Below are 20,553 nucleotides of genomic sequence, written 5' to 3'. Positions count from 1 at the left end.
ATGGTTTTTATATATTTATTTATATATCGATACATATTCTATATTTTAAGGATTATTAATATATTAATATAGGATGTGTATATTATTTATTTATTTTATATCAGGTTTTTTTGTTGAGGGGGTGTGGTGGTGCAGTGGGTTTGACTGGGTCCTGCTTTCTGGTGGGTCTGGGGTTTGAGTCCTGCTTAGGGTGCCTTGTGACAGACTGGAGTCCTGTCCTGGGTGTGTCCTCTCCCCCTCCAGCCTTATGCCCTGTGCTGCTGGGTTAGGCTCCAGCTCCCTGCTACCCCACATGGGACAGGCAGTTTCAGGTGATGTGTGTGTGTGGTTTTATCATGAATTATTTATTGGTGATACTTCAGACTTTGTCTAGAGGAAACCAACAGTAGATTTTCAGGCTGTTTTTCATTTTGTTTCTCCATGAGTACCCCTGAGGACCCCTGGCTATTCCACTCAAGTGCTGCAGAAGAAAGGTACAATGTAACTCAAGTTAATGTTACCACATCTATATGTTTTTAGGAGACAATACATTTCATCATCACTGCTTTTTTTAATTCTTAACAATATTAAATCTCAAGCATAATAAAGGTAGGATACTATAAATACTGAATTCAGTGTTATACGCTCCTCTTCCAATAAATTAGTTCTAAACTCTCCCTAAGCAAGGATAATTTGTTGAAAATTATTACTTTGTTGTTTTCCAGGATTCTATTAATGAGAAAATGGCTTATATTCTTCGTGTTTAATTTGGCACACATGATTTTTACAAATAGGAGTCATGTTATCATTGATCAAGTGAACAAAACCACAATTTCCCCACATTTGGAACACAACATTTGCTGTCAATAGCATATCTGAGACAGTATTTCAGCAAATGTATACTTCCTAAAACCATGTGTGATTAGTTTACAATTGTTACTTTACACTTTTTTTTTAAATTTATTTGTCAGCGTAGCGTTTCCAGCAGCTCTGAGATTATAAATGATAAAAGAATGGGGTTTTACATATAATCACACTGCCAGTTTTACAGCATCTGGGAAAGTACTTCAGCCTCCAAAGGATTCTTTGTATTTTCACATGGAGGTAAACACTTTGAAAGGTCAGTGTGTGTCTGTATGCACGTCACTCCGTGTACACCAACTAGCGCCGGGGGTTCTGGCCCCTCCCCCTGCCCCGCCCCCCAGGGACTTGCAGCGTGTTTCCAGGAAGAGCGCTGGGCCCTCGGGGGCCAGGAGGGCGGGTCACAGCCATCCGTGGATTTGCCATGGCCAGAGACACATCCCTCTGCAGGTTTACCCCCCTCCCAGTGGCCACAGCCCCTGGCTTTTGGGAGACCTTTGAGGGCTTGTCTCCCAGTTCGCTCCTGACTTTGAAATGCAGAATTAGCAAGTAAGAAACAATGGCTGAATATTTGCAGTCTGTCCACTTCAGTGAAAACATGTCATCATCAAAACTTTTTTTAATATAAGGAAATTTTCAAACAGCAAACCGTCTGCAATACCTTCAGCATTTTCTTTGGCGGATGCTGAAATAGGAGACTTTTTGGGCAGGAGGTCCTCTAAGTCTTTCATGACTTGATTAGTGCTGTCCTTATTGTTTCGTCGATTCTTCTCCTCATCTCTTTGCTAGAGACAAAGTGAAGGAAAGAAATTCACAGGTTTTTGTCCATTTCATTATTTTTGCAGCCCTTGCACTAATTTAAGGGATATGCATGTTTTTACTCACCATTTGCATTTTTTTTCGAAGTTCATTATTTGCATGTTTATATGCTTTGGAAACAGAATTCAGATAGTAAATAGCCAACCTGTTGATAAACAAAGATAAAATGTACTATGTGCAAGACAGATACAATTTTTTTAAACCAGTTCATATTTCTCATTAATTTTGGAAAGTAGTACACATGATACCCATGAATTTTTACATGTTTCAATGACCTAGTACTAAAAATGACTGTTAGATGATTAAAATGTATATAAAAATAGAAAAATACATTAATAAATAGTTCTAAAGAGTAAGATCTCAATCTCTATGAAGTTGGTTTGAATGTTGGCTTCCCATGGTGCATTCATTCAGCAAAATGTCATACATGTTAAATATAATCTGTTAAATCTTTTCTGTGTTTTCATTTGTTTTTTCAATTTAGTCTTTTCTGTGTGTTTTTGTTAAAGAATAAGAGAATAAAGTTATAAGCAGCAATCACCTGCAAAGACCAATTTCTTTTTATTCTTTTAATTATATGTTTAAAAGCTTTGCAGGATCATTGCAAATTTTAAATTTAGTGTTGCTTGGGAAGGGGGTGTGGTGGCGCCCAGGACAGACTGGCGTCCTGTCCTGGGTGTGTCCCCTCCCCCTCCGGCCTTACGCCCTGTGTTACCGGGTTGGCTCCGGTTCCCCGCGACCCCGTATGGGACAAGCGGTTCTGAAAGTGTGTGTGTGTTGCTTGGGATACATTCCACTTACACCATCAGAAGCACGGCTGGAATAATTAGGCCAGGGTTGGCTGCATAAGTGAAGAGTGTTCCCAAAAATGCAGGTAGGTCCTTATCAATTGTCTCAATGATGACATCATACATTTTCTGCTTCCCACTGTTCATCCAGGAAAAGAAGAACAAAACCAACGCAACTGTGTAAACTATATAGTTCAGGTAGTTCCAGTAATATTTGAATGTGTATTTCACGATATACTAATAGACTCAGCCCTCCACATTCACAGGGGTTAGGGGCGCAGGACCACTGAAAGTGGAAAAACCACGTATCTCTAGGCCCCACAAACCTTCAGTCTTAATACTGTTGACTACATTTAACACGCGAAAAAGTAAAACAATGCACTGTACTGTAACAGTATGTTTTATATGTTGGGGGTTGCCAAACAGAGTGCATAGTCCACAGTTCTTCAGCACGCTGAAATTTTTTACAAAATTTTAGTTTTTCTAATAAATTTGTGTATATATTTGCGGTAGTAAATGATAAAATAGATTAATAATACACAGAGGCGGTCCCCGATTTATCATGGGGTTACGTTCCGTGAAACCCATCATAAGTTGAAAATATCGAAAGTCAAAAATGCATTTAATACACTGGACAGACTGGGAGATGTGGATCACTGCCACCGCCCAGCATTATGTCAAAGGATCAAACCGTATATCACTTCCCTGGGAAAAAATCTAAATTCAAAATGCAAAGTATGGTTTCTACTGAATGTCTATCGCCAGCTCACCATCGTAAAGACAAAAATTTCTAAGTCGAACCATCGTAAGTCAGGGACCACCTGTATATTTTATGTATTTATGACTTACTAAACTTCTAAACTTTTTTTAGTTTCTTTACATTTTCTAGTTTACACACGTCTTCTGCGATTTTCTGCAAGAGCATGCAAAACTCCAAAAAAAATTGCCATTTAATTATTGATGGCAAACTCGCGAATAATCAAATCCGCGAAAGTTAAACCCGCGAAAGTTGAAGTTCGACTGTATATGCTTATGTTCGTTGCAAGTAGCAAACAGTTGTATCGCGCATAATTTGGCATCTCATTTAAAGGATCAACTTATTCAGTCCTGAAAATAGTTTGGTGATGGTAATGAAGGAGAGCGAGGGATGACACCTGAAGGGACCACAGTCGAAGGAGGGTGGCAGGGTCATGATAGTGTATACCACAGGGAGCATACTGAGGAATAGGATGAGAAGCAGGAGGCCCATGTAGAAGTTATTGGACTTGGAGGCCTTGAAGACTCTCTCATGCGGTACATTGCAGGTCATCACTGCCCAGCACTGGAAATACATGGATGTCAGGAGACGAAGCACATTGAGGCCTACTAACCCTGGAGCATAGAAGGCCCCCATCCTGAAAAAAGACATTATAGTTATATTTATAGGTTTTGTTTTGCTGTTTCTAGTATAAAGACATTGAAATTTGTGAAAGATTAGTCTTCATAAACTACCGTTATATTATCCATCAATAATCCAATAAATTCTGTGCCAACTGGGGCATTCTAGAGTCCAGATATGGGGTGAGATAGGTGACGAACTAAATGTTTGTTCTGCCAGAATATAATTAACACTTATGAGAGGAAGAATTAAAGTCAACCATTGTTTTCATGGCTGGGCTAAATCTTTTGTCGCTGACAGTGTTAAAGAAAAGCACATGTTGAGTTCTTGAAGAACGGTTGTAGGCATTGTGAACATGCCAAAATACCATTTTTCTTAACAGGGTGTTCGGTGTTTTCATTTACATTCAAATATTCATGTAAGAAATCTTTTTCTCAAAAGTTATGTACAGTTCAGGATATATATTACAGTCTTCTCCCTCAGCTATTTTAAGAGAACACTAGCTTCATTTGTCAATGTGCATCTTGAGTACATTTTGAACAGCCCACCGCCTAAGCTGAGTTAATTTCCATATCTGAACAACAATTTTAACATTAAGTGTGAGTGTTTGAAATATCAGGACATAATGGTAGGGCTCTGATACCATGTTTTCACTCTTTTTGCAGCAAAGATACTAAACTAAGTAATACTGTAAATAAATACTGTATTTAGTTAATTTCAGCTAAAATTAAATGCTTAACTCATCTGAACATGTTCCTGCGAATATAGTGATATAGCAACATAGTGCACAGCTATGACCTTTTAGACGTGAAAGGACAAATGTATACATTTTCGGCAGCTTGCTCCTGTAACCATAAACAAATACCATGTGTACGTGGGTATTAATTTAAAACTTTGGTGGTGATGTAATTTTTTTGTGTAATTGATTGCACTTTGAAGTTCCTCTACCCACATCCAACCATTTTTTTACAATTTATTTTTTGTGATGTTATGAGTAGTTACAGTCTTGTCATGAAATATTTTTCCAATTATTTTAGTTGAAATCCTAGCATTAATTACCAAATGTATATACATGACCTTACCAGATCATGCCTTGATTGAAGATGAGTCCCAGCACATTCCCACTGATGTCAAACTCTGCATACGATGGCTAAAATGCATGACATATTTGTTTATACATCAATGAAAATGTAAATCATCAGCAGTCAACCGGAAAAAACTTAGTGTAATGTTCTGTAATGCTTGGGATAAGATTATGAATTCATTAGGAAACAAGTTATTGACCAGATTAATAATCTAAAAAGGTAGAGCAATGGAACTCCAACACCTTCCTCTGCTAGACTTGCAAGACTTTAATATACAGGCAGCCCCGGGTTACGAACGTCCGAGTTATGGGTAGTTACATACCCGTAGTTACGAACCACCCCCTGTGAAGCCTAACATATTAAAAATTCAAGTTACATAGAATGATTCGTAATCACAGACGCTACTTTGCGATGCACATGGGGTAGGACAAAGACTTTCTCTTTTCAGTCAGACCACGTTGCTGTTAACAGTGTCCCGTATGTTATTGTATTTGGCTTTAATTTTTTTGCTTTTACCCTCGTAACCATGGCGCCAAAGTGTAAATGTGACATAAGTGATGGTGATGCATCAAATAAAAGGAAAACGATCACGACTAAAACTAAAGTGGAAATAATAACATGATCGGGAAAAAGGTGAAATGCCAACGAACATTGGAAAAGCATTAGGCTACAGTTGATCAATGATTGGGATAATTTTAAAAGACAAAGCGAAAATAGTTGAGCATGTGAAAGGCTTTTTCTCAATGTCTGTCTCTCTCTCTCGATTATAAATACTGTAGTAACATTTATTATTATTATTATTATTGTTCTTGTTGTTTTTATCATTGCATCATTACCTTTTATTATTATATTATTGTTACTGTATTATTATGTTAAAGATGTTTTAGTGTATCCAGAAGTGTTTCTTTAATGTTTTTCATGCATTGAAAGGTACACTATATACTATATAATTAGACAAATATTTGACTAACTGACGTTACATACAAACCATACCTAACTGTTTCGACTTAACGTACAAATCTGACTTAAAGACAGATTTAGGAACGGAACTCGTACAGGGACTGCCTGTATGTGCAATGTATAATTTACTGTGTAACTTAAAATAAGGCACACATGAGGCAGTCGCTTTTGAATTCATATTTAGTCTGTTCTGCAGTGGTGCACCATGGTATCTTTCTCTCATTTTTATCCCACGTTCTTATACTGCATTCTTTACCCTGCTTTCTCTTCTTCCTGTAATTAACAGCGGCTCAGGTGTAATGTCACACTTTGCTTGTGCAGGATCACCTCACCTGCCACTTGCCAGAGACTATGTGATGTATTGAATGACAGGGACATAGGGGCACAGGAACAGAGCAAGCTTCAATGTGATGTGTGAAAGCAATTCCTGCAAAAAATACTTGGGACCCTTGATCCTATGACCCGCAAAGGGAGACAGTTATGTTTCATGACAAACAGTGCTGCTTGAAATTCCATGAACCCTATAGGGATGGTCATTCTTGTTGAAAAAATTAAAATCAACGCAGGCAATCTAAACGTTAAGTCCTAAAATAAAGAAATATAATGAATAAATTGTTATGATTTACACACCTGACTCTACTTACCTACTTGGTTTAATTAATGCAACTTGGGCTTCGCTTATTTTTGCACCTGAACTACTTGCATGTTTCTACTACACACACAATTTCCTGTAAAGCAACATATGGAATTGGTCTTTACACACATATTATGTCACATGAGAAACATTGCACCTCATTAAATAACTATTTTGTAATAAAATTAAGGGACACAAAGGGTTCATTTACCTTAAGGCAGAACTGTACAGAATGATAATCTAATGATGTTTCTTTTCGCAGATCCCATTTCGAGGCTGGACTTTTAAGTAACGTTGTATCTAAACTGTACATTCCCCCAGTTTTAATTTCCTCTCGCACAGACAGGCTTGATGTACAAAAAGGAAACACAGTAAATACCATATTTTCACAGCTAATTTAAACCTGTCATGAAAGTGTTCTCTTTTTTGGGGATGGTGACAGAATTCAAACTGAAGATATGAAACTTAAAAATATTATACAGCACATCTTGAAAGCAAACAGAGCTTAAATACTCACAAATCCTGCCTCAAGGTCCCAGCACCAGCAGTAGTTGAGGAAGCGAACAGCCAGAGCCCGAAGGAAATCCCCAAACAAGATTGTAAGGTAGGTCACTTGGATGTCAGAAACTGTGAGCTTCATAAATTCCTGTAAAAAAGCAAAGTTCGGGTTTGACAGTTTTCCCAAAATTCAACTTGTTTAAAGTCATTAGTTCCATATGTTTTGTTCAATCCATTGTTTTTGGCAACGCAAAGGCTGGTCAGTGCAGATTAAATAAAAATGCCTATAATACAAAATGAAAGGTCTTTAACTATGTTTAATGGACATCCTACAACACTCCCATATTTGCAGAGAATACATTTTCTGAACTGTGCTTGAACCCACATCTTGAAGGCTTTCATCCAAATGTAGATGTGAGTGCGGCTTAAGATTAAATCATAGCTTTTTTTTAATGTTGTGAGGTTCTGCTTCGAATCTCAGTCTGCATCTTCTATTTTTTGTGTGTGTGTGAAAATATGATACAAAAATCTTTTCAATAGGTATCAAATCTTTTCTCCAAAGCCACTTACAATGTTAAGGTTTTAATTATTTGTTACAAGTTCACAATTATTTACCCATTAATACAGCTGGGTAATTTTAAGTACTGCAGTGAAACTATTAATGTAATCTGTGTCTGCAGACATACAATTCCAACGGCGGTCTCCCAGCACGGCCCCCTCATGACATCTGCAGGGTTGATAGAGAGCGGTGTGATGGCTGTGCTGTTGTTGAGCTCTGAGAAGTTGCTGTAGTGCTCCTTCATTGCCCAGATGGTGGCATTTTTTATAGTCTCTTCTCTTTCCAGCTGAAAGATGACACATCAGAGCACTTTCATGAAAATCTGGCACTGGCAGTCTGTACAAAGAAAACCTAATGGCAAATAGAAGGGAAATAAAATGCATTTTTCAAATATACCATGGTGTTTTGACCTTCCCAGGTTCTGAAAGTTGTATGAAGTACTGTAAACCATGTTTTCACATTTATGCATTTAGGAGGCACTTTTCTCCAAAAAGACTTACAATGTTAAGGTTACAAGTATTAGTTACAGGCTTACAATTATTTACCCATTTATAGAGCTGGGTAGTTTTACTGGAGCAATTTTGAGGTAAGTACCTTGCTCAAGGGTACTACAGCCGGAAGTGGGGATCAAACCTGCAATCTTTAGATCAAAAGGCAGTAGAGCTAAAAACTATATTACCAGCTGCCCCCAAACAGCGTCAATACAGAGACTTAATAGAGAGTAAATTAATTTTAAACAGAGTCCAGACAGTCCCTGAGTTACAATGGTCCAACTTGATGGTGTGACAGTGATACGCATTCAGTAGAAACCGCACTTTAAATTTTGATTTTTTTTTTTCCCAGGCGAGCGATATGTTGTATGATACTCTCTTGTGATGCTGGGCAGCGGCAGCGATCTGCATCTCCCAGTCTGCCATGCAGTCGCTAGTGTATTCTACAATGTTCTGTGTTACCAGTGTTTTTTGGATACCCCCTGTATCTACATTGTGTTTTGTGCATCCATCACGTGTACAAAACGCCCATCTGTATTTCCTGCTACTGGTGAGAAGAAGCAGAGGAGGGCAATTACTCTTGAGGCGAAACTCAAGATAATTGCCCAGCATGAAGGCAGCAAGCCCTGGCCATCGTACATGAACTTGAACTTTTGCAATCGACAATCTCAACCATCTTGAAGGATAAGAAATGCTGATGTTCGCTAGGTTAGGTGTATTAAATGCATTTTTGACTTATGATATTTTCAATTTATGATACTTTCGACTTACGATGGGTTTATCAGAACGTAAGCCCATTGTAAGTCGGGGACCATCTGTAAATATAAAAACCCTAAAACAAAAATCCAAAGTAGTTTGTGCCTGCCGCAATAATATAATTTCTTCACAAAGTATCAGTTCATGGGCTAAAATCACCCATGAATGTTATATAGTACCTTTGCATTCACTTCATCGAATAAGGCAAAAAGAAAGGTGTACAAGTTTCCAAGAAAGAGGGCAAATATCCTCCCAAGTTGCCACTTGAGGGCAATGCGTGGGTGATACTCCTCCAGTTCAGCAATGGTCTCAAAAAGTGGGGGGCAGACCAGTCCTAGCAACGACATAACAAATTCAACCTGGCAAAAAATAATAACATATCAGTTATTGCCAGCCTACGCATGTACATGTGTACATCTCCTACTGCAAATTAGTAGGCAAAAACAGCCATTCTCCTAGTAGCACAGAGCCAGATTGTCATGTTTTTTCAAACGAAAACTAGTTACAGTAAAAAATACATAAATATACACACACACACACACACACACACACACACACACACACACACACACACTTTCAGAACCGCTTGTCCCATACGGGGTCGCGGGGAACCGGAGCCTACCAGGTAACACAGGGCGTAAGGCCGGAGGGGGAGGGGACACACCCAGGACGGGACGCCAGTCCATCGCAAGGCACCCCAAGCGGGACTCAAACCCCAGACCCACCGAAGAGCAGGACTGTGGTCCAACCCGCTGTGCCACCGCGCCCCCCCAGTAAAAAATAAAATTATTATATTAAATTACTTAAATTATTAGAAAAATTTTGTTCATTACAGGACTATAGTGCATATGGCTAGCAAGGTGAAAAGTGTGGTAAAGTGATGCAATGCTGCCATCTGTTGACTTTCTGAACCCCACATAAACTACCCAAACTGTAAAATTTTACATTTTTTACTGTACAATACAATTTACTATACAATTTTCAACATGATATACAAAACCACATTATTTTAGGTTATAGTCATTGGTCTGTAACTTTACCTCATTTTTTTCAAACCAGCTCAACTCATCTTCATCCATATTGGCATATGTCTGTGACCTTTTCACAACATAGTAAATAAGGTAACCACTGCCGCCCAGACTGCAAAGGATGAGTAAGTTGGCTAAGACACGGAGAAATCTTCTCAGATGGATATTTTCATCTTTTTGGTTCTCCTGTTCATCCACAATGGACTCCTAGAGAAAGAGAAATAAATTCACTGTAATTTAGTCACCCTAGAAACACATGTGAATGTGCTTTATATATCTGGAGTGGATTAATTTGCTGATCTGAGCACAGGGTTAATGTACAAACTGCAGAATTCTGGAGTCACGGATAGAACAATGTCAGAATTCATGTGGTCACCTTGAAGCTGGTGGTGATGGAAGCAAACTTGTTGTCAGCTGTTTCTGAGTTGCCAATGAGGTAATCCCAGCTGGTGAACATCTTCCAAGCAAAAGTGAAATCCCCCTCCTCAGCCCCATCCCCTCCCTCATTGGAGTTCTTTGCCATGCTGTCACAAAGGGTCGAGAGAAGGAGGGGAAACCTCTGCGATAATGTACATTGCACCCAACAGCAAATGCATTGCTTCTTAAAACATATTTCATATTGATATGTGAATCGATTTTTTTTATCAATATGCTTTATAAAACCGGAACTGCAATGAGTTGCTGGTGATATGGCAAAGTTAAGAACATGAGAAGCATGAGTAAATGTTGTGGTAAAGCATACAGACTATGGTATGGTATGACAGCAGTGTACTGAGTATGTGACAGAGTGGTGTGTTTTAAATACAGTGCATATGTATTGTACATACGTTCGAATGACAACCATTAAGCTATAGCCAAAGGAGCCGACTCCGACCAGGAGGTAAGACAGAGGTAATCTGAACTGCAGAAGGCCAATTGTTCGCTGGTTATTGTAGTAGCCATAAAAGAGAAAAGAATACTTGCAATAGCCCTGTGGAAGGAAAATGATCCCTATCAATACACATCCGGTTAAAGTTGCCAGAGGTTTCACTTTCGTAATCCTTTACTAATACAGACAAAATTACAAAACTTAAATAAGCATACATTTTCAGCAGAAACGAATATTATTCAGTTCCTGTTCTTTTTTCTAAGTATTTGTCTCCAATGAGAAGAAGAAAGTCTACGCTCACATTGTTGTTTTACAAATGATGGAGAAACAATGAAATTTCATTATGAAATGTATGAACATGAATTTCAAATTCAACATAACAAAGTCAAAAGTGGTGCAATGAAATGTGTACTTACAGTAAATTGTCACATCCATACTGGGATACACATAAGAGCCCTAATGTTTTTTCAAGCAAAAATGTTTGTCAATGTATCTGGCATTGCACTGCAAAGAAAACGCAAAACTGGAGAAGGCAATTTAGAGAAGATACTCACACCAAACTCAAACAGGACGGAGAAGTCCATCGCTTTAGCTTGTTCATCTCTTGGCACTGTTTTCCGTGGGATGGATCCATACGGAAGGCCCATTAAGACCTGCAGTTATCCACAGCATTCAAAGAAAAACTAAGCATCACTTCTCTCATCTATGATAATGGAAAATCAAGTTTTTTTGTAACATTTTTCAGCCTCTGTAAATCTTGATTGTGTATGTTTGTTTTATACAAATATATATTGTTTTCAAATTTGTCTGTTTTAATTGAGGTACAGTACACACTGTTGCAAAAAGACAACCATATAGGTTATATTTTAAATAAGAGGTAATGCATGATGGAAATGCTCTCACCTCTGGAATCACGACAAGGCCAAACACGAAACCAAATAGGACTAGATTCATTCCATACATCCACCTCAGGAATAAAAAGTAAGAAGCCACTGAAGACCCAAAGTGACCTGTGGGAACATGGAAACCAAATTTAATACGGTTCATATTTAATATGTTTATGAAAATTTGTCTAACTCTTTTTTATTTCAAAAGGGACAGCTAGTGGTGTAGTAGTTAGAACTGCTGCCTTTGGACCCAAAGGTCAGAGGTTCAATTTCCTACCTCTGGTTGTAGTACCCTTGAACAAGATACTTACCCTCAACTGCTCCAGTTAAATTACCCAGCTGTATAAAAAGGTAAATAACTGCAGGTAACTTGCAAGCTGCTTTGGAGAAATGCATCAGCTAAGTAAATAAATCTTGTACTCCAAAAAGAGTGTCATGAATTTATTGTATTTAATTACAAAAAAAGACTGATTGAAGGATTTTTGCTTCTGTGTTGTATTTTTCACACAATTTTACATCTATCTATCCATCCATCCATCTATCCATCCATCCATCTTCCTCCGCTTTTATCCGGGGCCGGGTCGCAGGGGCAGCAGTCCGAGCAGAGTACTCCAGACTTCCCTCTCCCCGCACACCTCCTCCAGTTCCTCTGGGGGAACCCCAAGGCGTTCCCAGGCCAGCCGGGAGACATAGTCTCTCCAACGTGTCCTGGGTCTGCCCCGAGGCCTCCTCCCAGTGGGACAAGCCCGGAACACCTCCCCAGGGAGGCGTCCAGGAGGCATCCGGAACAGATGCCCGAGCCACCTCAACTGGCTCCTCTCGATGCGGAGGAGCAGCGGCTCTACTCCGAGCTCCTCCCGGGTGACTGAGCTCCTCACCCTATCCCTAAGGGTGCGCCCAGCCACTCTGCGGAGGAAACTCATTTCTGTCACTTGTATCCGCGATCTCATTCTTTCTGTCATGATCCAGAGTTCATGACCATAGGTGAGGGTAGGAACGTAGATCGACCGGTAAATTGAGAGCTTCGCCTTACGACTCAGCTCCCTCTTCACCACAACAGACCGGTACAATGACCACATTACTGCGGACACCGCACCGATCCGCCTGTCAACCTGCCGCTCCATTTTTCCCTCACTCGTGAACAAGACCCCGAGATACTTAAACTCCTCCACTTGAGGGAGCAACTCCCCCCTAACCCGGAGGGAGCAATCCACCTTTTTCCGACTGAGAACCATGGCCTCGGATTTGGAGGTGCTGATTCTCATCCCCGCCGCTTCGCACTCGGCTGCAAACCTCCCCAGTGCACGCTGCAAGTCTTGACTTGATGAAGCCAACAGGACCACATCGTCCGCAAAAAGCAGAGACGAGATCTCGCGGCCACCAAAACAGACACCCTCCGTTCCCTGGCTGCGCCTAGAAATTCTGTCCATAAAGATAATGAACAGAATCGGTGACAAAGGGCAGCCCTGGCGGAGTCCAACATGCACCGGGAACAGGTCTGACTTACTGCTGGCAATGCGAACCAAGCTCCTACTCCGGTCGTACAGGGAACGAACAGCCCGTAGCAACGAGCCCCGAACCCCATAATCCCGAAGTACCCCCCACAGGATGCCACGAGGGACACGGTCGAATGCCTTCTCCAGGTCCACAAAACACATATGGACTGGTTGGGCAAACTCCCACGAACCCTCCAGCACCCTAGTGAGGGTATAGAGCTGGTCCAGTGTTCCACGGCCAGGGCGAAAACCGCATTGCTCCTCCTGGATCCGAGGTTCGACTATCGGTCGGATTCTCCTTTCAAGTACCCTGGCATAGACTTTCCCAGGGAGGCTAAGGAGTGTGATCCCCCTGTAGTTGGAACACAATCTCCGGTCCCCCTTCTTAAAAAGAGGGACCACCACCCCGGTCTGCCAGTCCAGAGGCACCGTTCCCGAACTCCACGCGATGCTGCAGAGGCGTGTCAGCCAAGACAGCCCCACAACATCCAGAGACTTGAGAAACTCGGGGCGGATCTCATCCACCCCCGGAGCCTTGCCACCGAGGAGTTTTTTGACTACCTCAGCAACTTCAGCCAGGGTAATGGACGAGTCCCCCTCCGAGTCCCCAGCCTCAGCTTCCTCTACGGAAGGCGTGTCGGAGGGATTGAGGAGATCCTCAAAGTACTCCTTCCACCGCCCGAGAACATCCTCAGCTGAGGTCAGCAGCGCACCACTTCCACTGTAAACAGTGTTCGTGGAACACCGCTTCCCCCCTCTGAGTCGCCGGACGGTTTGCCAGAATCTCTTTGAGGCCGACCGAAAGTCTTCCTCCATGGCTTCGCCGAACTCCTCCCAGGCCCAAGTTTTTGCTGCGGCGACTGCCAGAGCCGCGCTCCGTTTGGCCCGTCGGTACCTGTCAGCTGCTTCAGGAGTCCCATGAGCCAGCCAGGCCCGATAGAACTCCTTCTTCAGCTTGACGGCATCCCTTACTTCCGGTGTCCACCACCGTGTTCGGGGATTGCCGCCGCGACAGGCACCGGAGACCTTATGGCCGCAGCTCCGAACCGCCGCACCGACAATGGAGGAGCGGAACATGGTCCATTCGGACTCAATGTCCCCCACCTCCCTCGGGACCTGGTTGAAGCTCTGTCGGAGGTGGGAGTTGAAGACCTCTCTGACAGGGGCCTCCGCCAAACGTTCCCAACAGACCCTCACTATGCGTTTGGGCCTGCCAGGTCTGTCCAGCTTTTTCCCCCGCCATCGAATCCAACTCACCACCAGGTGGTGATCAGTTGACAGCTCAGCCCCTCTCTTCACCCGAGTGTCCAAGACATATGGCCGAAGGTCAGAAGAAACGACTACAAAGTCGATCATCGACCTCCGACCTAGGGTGTCCTGGTGCCAAGTGCACTGGTGGACACCCTTATGCATGAACATGGTGTTCGTTATGGATAAACCGCGACTAGCACAGAAATCCAATAACAACTCACCGCTCGGGTTCAGATCAGGGAGGCCGTTCCTCCCAATCACGCCCCTCCAGGTATCACTGTCGCTGCCCACGTGGGCGTTAAAGTCCCCCAGTAGAACGACAGAGTCCCCAGTGGGAGCGCTTTCCAGCACGCCCCCCAGGGACTCTAAAAAGGCCGGGTACTCTACACTGCCGCTAGGCGCATAAGCACAAACGACAGTGAGAGACCGTTCCCTGACCCGAAGGCGTAGGGAAATGACCCTCTCATTCACCGGGGTAGACTCCAACACATGGCGGCTGAACTGGGGGGCTATTAATAAGCCCACACCAGCCCGCCGCCTCTCACCTTGGGCAACGCCAGAATAGTGGAGAGTCCACCCTCGATCGAGTAGAGTGGTTCCAGAACCCAAGCTGTGAGTGGAAGTGAGCCCGACTATATCTAGACGGTATCTCTCAACTTCCCGCACCAGCTCAGGCTCCTTCCCCGCCAGTGAGGTGACATTCCAAGTCCCAAAAACCAGAGTTGGCGCCCGAGGTTTGGGTCGGCCGGGCACTCGGCCCCGACCACCGCCCAAATCACAATGCACCGGCCCCTTACGGTTTCTCCGGCAGGTGGTGAGCCCACCGAAGACCGGCTCCACGTCATGGCTTCGGGCTGAGCCCGGCCAGGCCCCGTGGGCATAGACCTGGCCACCAGGCGCTCGCATGCGAGCCCCCCCCCCAGGCCTGGCTCCAGGGTGGGGCCCCGGTGACCCCATACCGGGCGGGGTAAACGGACGCCTTGATTTTTCCTTCATAAGGGGTTTTTGAACCGCGCTTTGTCTCGTCTGTCATCCAGGACCTGTCTGCCATGGGAGACCCTACCAGGGGCATGTAGCCCCAGACAACATAGCTCCTGGACTCATTCAGGCACTCAAACCCCTCCACCACAATAAGGTGGCGGTTCACGGAGGAGTATCTATCCATCCATTATTAACAAATGCACAACCAGTGAAGGGTCCCTGTGGCCCAGAGCCTATCCCAGAAGTGGATACACAGCAGCAGTTTGGAGTCACCAGTTCACCTGAAACTCGACTTTGGACTGTGGTATGAAACCAGACGACCTGAAGGAAACCCACTGAAACACCAGGAGAATGTCCAGGCTTCACACAGACCGAGTTGGATTTGAACCCATATCAAATCCCACAGCCCAGGGACTGTCTACTGCACCTCAGTGCTCCTCTACAATCTTACATATCCTGGGAAAATGAGGTAACCAAACAATACTCACTCTCAACTTCTTTAATCTTCCTCTCCCAAGGAATGCAGGCTGTCTTAAAATTTTCAAAATCTCTGTTAAATTTGATCCATTTCTGAAGGAAAGATGCAAAGAAGAAAACAATTAAAGAGCAATCAAAGAAGCATATGCACACCACAATTTACCACACAATGACTTAAAGCAATACCTTGGTCATCATTACTTTGAAGGCATACAGCTTCCTGCCTTTGCCCTTTCCTAAAGCTCCCTCAAATTTCTCCACAAACTGCTGGGCGTCTCTGAAAAGACATGAACATGAACCATAGAAGGCATTTTGGTTTGACTGCATCTACTCTGCTGTCCAACTATTTGGACATAGACATAGAGTGTCCTCTATGATCACTACATACTGTATGCAAAAAAAAACTTTTCATAATTTTCACAGTAAATTTAAAAAAGGAATTCATTTGTCACAGAAAAGGCTGTCACGTGTAAAACATTTCTTCATGAAGGTGGTTCAGCTCAGCGGTGTCAAAAATGGGTGGTTGGCAGGAGGCAGGGGATCCACCGAGAGGGCAACCAACACAACGTGTTTACTTGAGACACTCGAGTCTCCTCCTCATGCGCCATGGTTTGTTCCTCAGGGTGGAGATGAGCTTCTTCTTCTCCTCCACCTCTTCCTTCAGCCGAGTCATCTCCCCCTCCGACATTGAGTCCTCACCTGAATCCTCGCTTGAGGAGGAGGAGGAACTGTTGGGAAACAAACCCCAGAGCACAACATTAACATACCAAGACAAAAAATGCTTTTCCTCATTTACAAATGATACAAAAAATGTCAGTCCGGCAGATCACTGTCCATTCAAATAAAAATCAGTGACGCTAAATGAATAAATGTAAAAACAATTAAATAATTGCAAGCTTGTGCCTGTAATAACCGCAATATTTAATTATTGGAGCAGTATGGGGGCACAGCAAGTAGTGCTGCTGTCTTACAGCACCTGGGTGGTGCAAGAGAATGTGGGTTTGATCCCTGCTCAGTCTGTGTGGAGTTTACATGTTCTCCCCCTGGGTACTCTGGTTTCCTCCCACAGTCCAAAGACATGCTGTTCAGGTTCCCCCATAGTGTGTGAGTGACAGAGAGAGAGTGTGTTCCGCTGATGTATGGATGAGTGACCCATTGTAAGTAGTGTATCTAGCAGTGTAAGTCACCTTGGTGAATAAGGTGTGTGGGCTGATACTACATAGAGTTCAGTGGAAGTTGCATTGGAGAAAAGCATCTGCTAAATAAAGAGGATTTATACAGCCCAACAATTTTTTGTGGCACAGTTGAAGGTAAATGCCTTGTTCAAAGATACTGCAAAAAGAAGGAAGGATTGAACCTGTAACCATTAGATTGAAAGGCAGTAGCACTAACCACTACACTAGCAGCTGTTACAAACAATACACTGATTAATTTCTAAATGACTGAGTTTTGTTGAAACCCCAAATTAAAGCAAATACTATTTCAGCTGCTGGAAGCTTCTACACCTGTCTCATAGCAAATAGACCTGTGTAACATGACAGCAGCATTATTAAAAGACGAAGAACTCATTTTTTGAAATGTACTTAATCTACATAAGCTGAAGATCCCTCTAAGATCACCTGTGGGCAGGTCTATATTCCACACAATACCTGGTGTCTTTATTTCTCTTCTTGCTCTCCTTCCCATTCTCTATGACCTTTGCCTTGTCTTTTCCCTTTCCCTTCATATCCTCTCTTGCTTTGTCTTTGTTGTTCTGATCCTCCTTCTGCTGCTTGTTGACCCTTCTCCCATTTTTGGTCCTCTTACTCTGATCTACCTCGCTCTCCTCATCACTGTCCTGTGTTTTAGGTGGCTTCTTTTTATTGACTTTTGTCTTCCTAGGAGCCTCTTCCTCCTCATATCCCTCACTGTCATCTTCATTGCTCCTCCGGTGGCTGCGATTCGTGGGCGTCCTTTTGATTTGGTTGTTTCTGCCCGGCGCTGGTGAGGGTTTGGGTTTCAGGTTCCCCCTGCTTGTTCTCCTTGAATCCTCTGAAGGAACCACCACCAAATATAACACAACAGAAACACAAATTCCAGTTAAGACAGGTTCAAAAACTGTATCACAAAATTAGATATTTCTTGTTGAAAGAGGGTTTTTAAAAGCTTCCAAAACTGATATATATTTACATTTTACATGTATTCATTGAGCAGATGCTTTTCTCCAAAGCGACGTACAGCTCATAGAAAATACAATGTGTTCATTACATTAGCAGGAAGAGACTTAGATGCAGACGTGTGATTCTTAAGTGCAGTTAGTTTGTTTCTTTCCACCATATGAACCAATGTTCATCACACGAGTAGCTGCATAAAACTTTATCTGAATATCAGCAATTCCTGATCACTTTCCGAGTATTTTTCTTTTTGAGATACATATAAACATGATGAGACTGTAAAGCAGCACTTCTATGGCATTTTAAACATGTAATTTCCTAGTAATATATACTATAAATATATATATATATATATATAAAATATATACTACAAAATGTGTAAGGATTAGTTATATACTGTTTTTTATATAAATCTAAGGATCACAAAAATAAACACAAAATACACACACACACACACACACACACACACACACATACACACACACACATTTTCAGAACCGCTTGTCCCATTCGGGGTACACAAACACATAAAATAAGGACATCATGTAAATGAAAATACAGCCAAATATATCTAGAAAACTTGTGAGAGGAAATAATTTTGGGTCTGCAAAATAATAATAATAATAATAATAATAATAATAATAATGTCTACTAAACACACACACACACACACACACACATTTTCAGAACCGCTTGTCCCATACGGGGTCGCGATAATGTAAAATGTAAACCTAAAGAATTTTGATTTGTGCTATGTTTTTACAGCAGGCGAATCCTTCTCTTCTGGACTCACCTTCACTTTCACTGGCCACAGATCCATCAATTTCCATTCCCACTAAGACAGAAAGTCATAAAGACATTAAGAGCATGACTTCCGTGCCTTATTCTCCCTGTGAATTTAATTAATGCTGAGCTGAACAAAAACAAACTGTTCACAGGATGTTTTTCTGCTAGTCGTACTCAGACCATATGCAGAGAAGCATGTCATGGTTTTCAGGTAACATTTTTCACAAATACAGCAGAACACTTACCATCTTCCATCTTAATTATTATATCACTCTTCTTTTTCGGCATTTTGAGCAGTTTCCCTGGCAGTCTTTGGTTATTTTGTTAATTTAAGTTTGCAGTCAGTAAGGAGATCAAGATGATGGCAAGGTGAAGCAGCACTGTTGGAGTAACGACACCTGCGCAGGTACATGTGCGTTTAGTTACTGACTGGCAGTCACCATGACAACAGCTAATGAAACGTCTCATCAAGGTACAGTCTTAATTCAAACTCCGTGAAACTTCCAAAAGACACAAGACAAAGGCAAATGTCAACTTTTGAGATCTACAGTCACGTTCAGTAATGTGAGCTCACACACATTGCAGGAAAATAGATGCTCTTCTCATCTGAACACAAGAGGCTGGCGTCACCACCAGCACAAGTCAAGGATATTAGCTGGTTCAGAGACACCATGAAAAGCACGAGAATAAAGTATCAAATTAAAGGAAAAAATTATTTTATTAAGTTATTTTATAGTCCCCAGTGGTTCTCTAAAATATATATCCACTAAGAATCATTACAGGGAATCAAAATAAAAACCCAAATGTCACACTTGAAGTTATATATTAAACATTTTATACAGACTTCAGAGTCTTTTTATATAACATAACATAAAGTAGTGTGTACCATTTATTAAATTATATAAATAGCGTTATTATACAATTATATAAATTAAATAAATATATATTATATGAAAAGCATCTGCTAGATAAATGTAAATAAGCACAGTAAACAAATAAAAGGTTACATATTTTCTGACAGAACTGTGTAGAACAAAGTTATATTTTCTACTATAGAATTAAAAAAGGAAAATGTATCACAGATAAAAGAGCATCAATGCATAAATTTATCTTTAATTAATTTTAGATGATGCATGTTAATGCGTAACTTTTTCTCAGCAGTGTAAACTAAAGGAACACATGTTTAGTGATAGAGAGTTGTGTTCAAGCTGACCTGATGAATAATGGATAGAAACAGGAACCCAGTCCACTATGCAGCTCTTCTAAAACTGCACTTCCTGGAATTATGTGGGCATTCACCGTTGACGCTGGTGAAATTCAACTCCACTACTTGAACCCACTCCTATGAAGCTTTTCCCACCAATTCTACTTCTAAAGTTCCCATGCAACCAGCACTAATCCCTCCATCAGACAGCTTTTAGGACGATAGCTTGGAAGACATACGGGCAGTACCTTAACCGCTTCACAAGGTCCAGTGCGTGGCTGAAAGTCATATCATTTGAATTTCAAATCAAATGTATTGACTTCACAAACATCTTAGCTTTGGGGAGTCTAAACTTGATAATTGATTATTTTAATATTGTACTTACCTTAAGTTGCTCCCGTATAGTTGTATGGTTGTACAAATGGGTGAATAATTGTAAATTGGTAAAGGTTATAAGTTGCTTTGGAGAAAACTGTCAGCTAAAAGAATAAAAAATGGAGGTGGGATTTGAACCTGTGGTTATAAAGGCAGCAGCACTAACCATTACGCCACCAGCTGTCCCATTTTACAGCATGGTACATTTTCAGTACCTCCAGATATTGGCAGAGGTGGCA

The 20,553-nt window shown here is 41.7% G+C and overlaps 1 protein-coding gene across 1 annotated transcript; it reads right to left on the bottom strand.

The window, feature by feature from the left end:
- Positions 1–1,140: 1,140 nt before the first annotated feature.
- Positions 1,141–19,023, bottom strand: tmc2b (transmembrane channel-like 2b). The gene is made up of 20 exons (XM_029259699.1): positions 18,981–19,023; positions 18,713–18,784; positions 17,446–17,893; positions 16,372–16,524; positions 15,983–16,073; positions 15,808–15,889; positions 11,608–11,714; positions 11,259–11,357; positions 10,664–10,806; positions 10,213–10,360; positions 9,849–10,043; positions 8,988–9,167; positions 7,689–7,847; positions 7,022–7,150; positions 4,908–4,975; positions 3,602–3,841; positions 2,461–2,586; positions 1,726–1,804; positions 1,502–1,625; positions 1,141–1,367 (listed from the first exon to the last, which is right to left on the bottom strand). The coding sequence occupies exons 1-20, from the start codon at positions 19,021–19,023 to the stop codon at positions 1,141–1,143; spliced, it is 2,913 nt and encodes a 970-aa protein (XP_029115532.1).
- Positions 19,024–20,553: the final 1,530 nt, after the last annotated feature.

This window comes from Scleropages formosus, chromosome 17, assembly GCF_900964775.1.
Source record: "Scleropages formosus chromosome 17, fSclFor1.1, whole genome shotgun sequence".
NCBI classification, from domain to species: domain Eukaryota; kingdom Metazoa; phylum Chordata; class Actinopteri; order Osteoglossiformes; family Osteoglossidae; genus Scleropages; species Scleropages formosus.
The sequence above is the reverse complement of the archived record's forward strand: the minus strand, read 5'-3'. Positions and strand labels throughout refer to the sequence as shown.

Bases quoted from the DNA above. Each gene is read 5' to 3' on its own strand.
- tmc2b (XM_029259699.1), bottom strand. From the start codon at position 19,023: ATGCCGAAAAAGAAGAGTGATATAATAATTAAGATGGAAGATG. The intron at 11,358-11,607 runs GTGAGAGCATTT...GGATAACTGCAG, and splicing joins GCCTTGTCGTGATTCCAGAG to GTCTTAATGGGCCTTCCGTA. The intron at 10,044-10,212 runs GTGACCACATGA...CTCTTTCTCTAG, and splicing joins CCATCACCACCAGCTTCAAG to GAGTCCATTGTGGATGAACA.